At 60.2% G+C, this 2,247-nt stretch overlaps 1 protein-coding gene across 1 annotated transcript in view; it reads right to left on the reverse strand.

The window, feature by feature from the left end:
* Positions 1-1,587: 1,587 nt before the first annotated feature.
* KBTBD13 (kelch repeat and BTB (POZ) domain containing 13) overlaps positions 1,588-2,247 on the reverse strand; it is a 1,894-nt gene continuing 1,234 nt past the window's right edge. The window contains 1 exon segment of the mRNA XM_009574768.1: positions 1,588-2,230. Within this exon segment, the coding sequence (XP_009573063.1) occupies positions 1,588-2,230 (643 nt within the window).

The following is a 2,247-nucleotide window of genomic DNA, read 5'->3' on the forward strand; positions in this document are numbered from 1 at the left end:
GGGCTTTCTGCTAGCGGTCCGCCCGAGGATAGGAACGATGCTCAGCTAATGCTGCAGCACGCTGTAGAACTGGGTGAGGTCCACCGGTGTCCCCTGCCTCCCCCGTGCCACCATCAGACCTGCACCTCCACCGGCTGCGGTCCCCATCCCGGGGGTGACAGCGGGGTGGTGGCCTGGCCTGGCAGAGGGCAAATGGGGACAAGGTGCATCCAGTGGTTTTCAATCTGGACGTGGACGCGAGCTGGGGTTTTCTTGTTTGTTTTGGTTTGTGGTTGTGTTGGGTGGTTTTTTTCTCAAATGCGGTAACTGTTTTGAAAATGCTGAGAACTTGGCGAGGGTCAGCAGCGGAGGTATTTGAGGCATCCCAGCTGGTATTCTCTTCCGCTCCCTCTCGGCTGGGACGGCACGGGCAGCCCGAAGCCTGCCCCACGGATGGGAAACCAGCTGAGCCATGGGCTGGCTTTGCTGCTGCCCTGGTCCCTGCAGGTCTCCCAGCTGCACTGCGGTCACGAAGGGGACCTCTATGTTCTCCAGCCGTCCCCAGAGCTGGTGTGGAGGCTAACAACCTTTGATGCTAGGGGATGGTATCTCATGAGAACGGCTCATGTGCTTATGGAGTTTCGCTAATGGAGAAGACCTCTGCAAGCCTGGCATCGCCGTGCAGTGGTGGTGCTCTCTCCTCTCCTTCCCTTTTTGCACCCTTTTGTATTTCCAAGGTTTGCCATGTCCTAAAAAGACCCTGTCTTGGCTCAAATGAGCCTCCGGTGAGCAGCAGCACTTGCCACCCCCTTGGGTCCATGCTGGGGCTTGGCAGATGAGCCTGGAGGAGACGATAGCTGGCTAACACGCTCGGTGGGGTGATGGATGGTTCCCAGGTCCCAGAAACCCCTCAGTGCATTAAGCACCGATGCCCAGGAGATGCGTTCCTTCACCCCCCCATCTCCCCTCTCCCCTCCTCCTCCCAGGACCCCGCCGCAGCCGGGAGCGGCCGTGGAGACCTCCCCGGGGAGCGCGGGGCTGCGTGGGAACCGCGCTCCCACGTACGGCTCTGAAACGGAGCCGCAGCTGAAAAAGCATTCAGCGGGCAGGAGCGAGCCTTGACGTGGATCCCTGTTAGGAGGTATTTTCCTTCAGAAGAGGGCGGGGAAAAAAAACCATACCCCAAGAGTAATGAAAAACACAGGGGTTTTTATAGCTTTCCTTTTAATTCCAGGATATAACAAATGATCTCCCATTGGAGCAGAGGGAAGGTGGGATGCTGCACACCTTCAGAGAGCGGTCAAAATAAATAAAACCTGTGTTTGCATCTTTTTGGTATCTGTCCTCTGCAGAAGCCATGAAGCCCTGCACGTGGTCGGCTCGTGAGCCCACGTCTGGCAGGACTTGGCACACAGCCTGTGCAGCGCAGGCAGAGGCAGGCAGCAGGTGTCCCTCTGGCAGGGTCTAGTGTCACCTCCAAGGTCCAACGTGACACGTCCTTGGACCTGAGCACGGCTCCGCGGAGAAGGAGAGGAGCCCGGGGGAGCAGCGGGTGCAGAGCCAAGGCGACGTGCAAGGAGAGCATCCCGACGTGGGACGGGGGGCCACCTACGTCGCGACGTCATGGTCGCGCCTCGGCAGCCGCAGGAGGAAGGTCTGCAGGGAGCCGCTGCGCGGGAAGCCCGCCCGCTCCTTCTTGAACCTCCAAGTCTCCTCTTCCACGGAGTAGAGGAGCGTCAGCATCTTGTTGACGGTGTAGATGGTGTCACCCCTGATGACGGCGGTGAAGAGGGCTCCTTTGCTGTTCAGGAACTGCCCGGGCAGGGCGGTCCACTGCCGCGACGTCAGGTTGAAGCAGTCGATGACGCAACGCAAGAAGTCATCTGAGGGGCCGTTGCGCATGACGTAGAGGTTGTCGCGGTGGGCCACCATGCAGTGCCCGTAGCTCTGGTGCCGCTTGAGCTCGGTGATGGGAAGCCATGCGTCTCGCTGGGTCTCGTACTCATAGATGACGGTGGTGTCCAGTGGCTTCCACAAGCAAACAAAGATCTGCCCCATGGCTTGGGCGCAGGGTGCCGCCGCGCTCGGCTGTGGCAGGTCGGAGACGAACGTCCAGGTGCTGGAGGCCACGTCGTACCTCTCCACGGACTTCAGGGAGATCTTCTCGTACTCCCCACCGATGGCGTAGAGGTAGCCCTCGTGGCCCACCAGCCTGACGTCGTAGCGCAGCTGATGGGGGCTGGGGGACTCGCTCCAGGCGTTGGCATC

Source organism: Fulmarus glacialis, unplaced genomic scaffold (genome assembly GCF_000690835.1).
Source record: "Fulmarus glacialis isolate BGI_N327 unplaced genomic scaffold, ASM69083v1 scaffold19643, whole genome shotgun sequence".
Lineage (NCBI taxonomy): Eukaryota > Metazoa > Chordata > Aves > Procellariiformes > Procellariidae > Fulmarus > Fulmarus glacialis.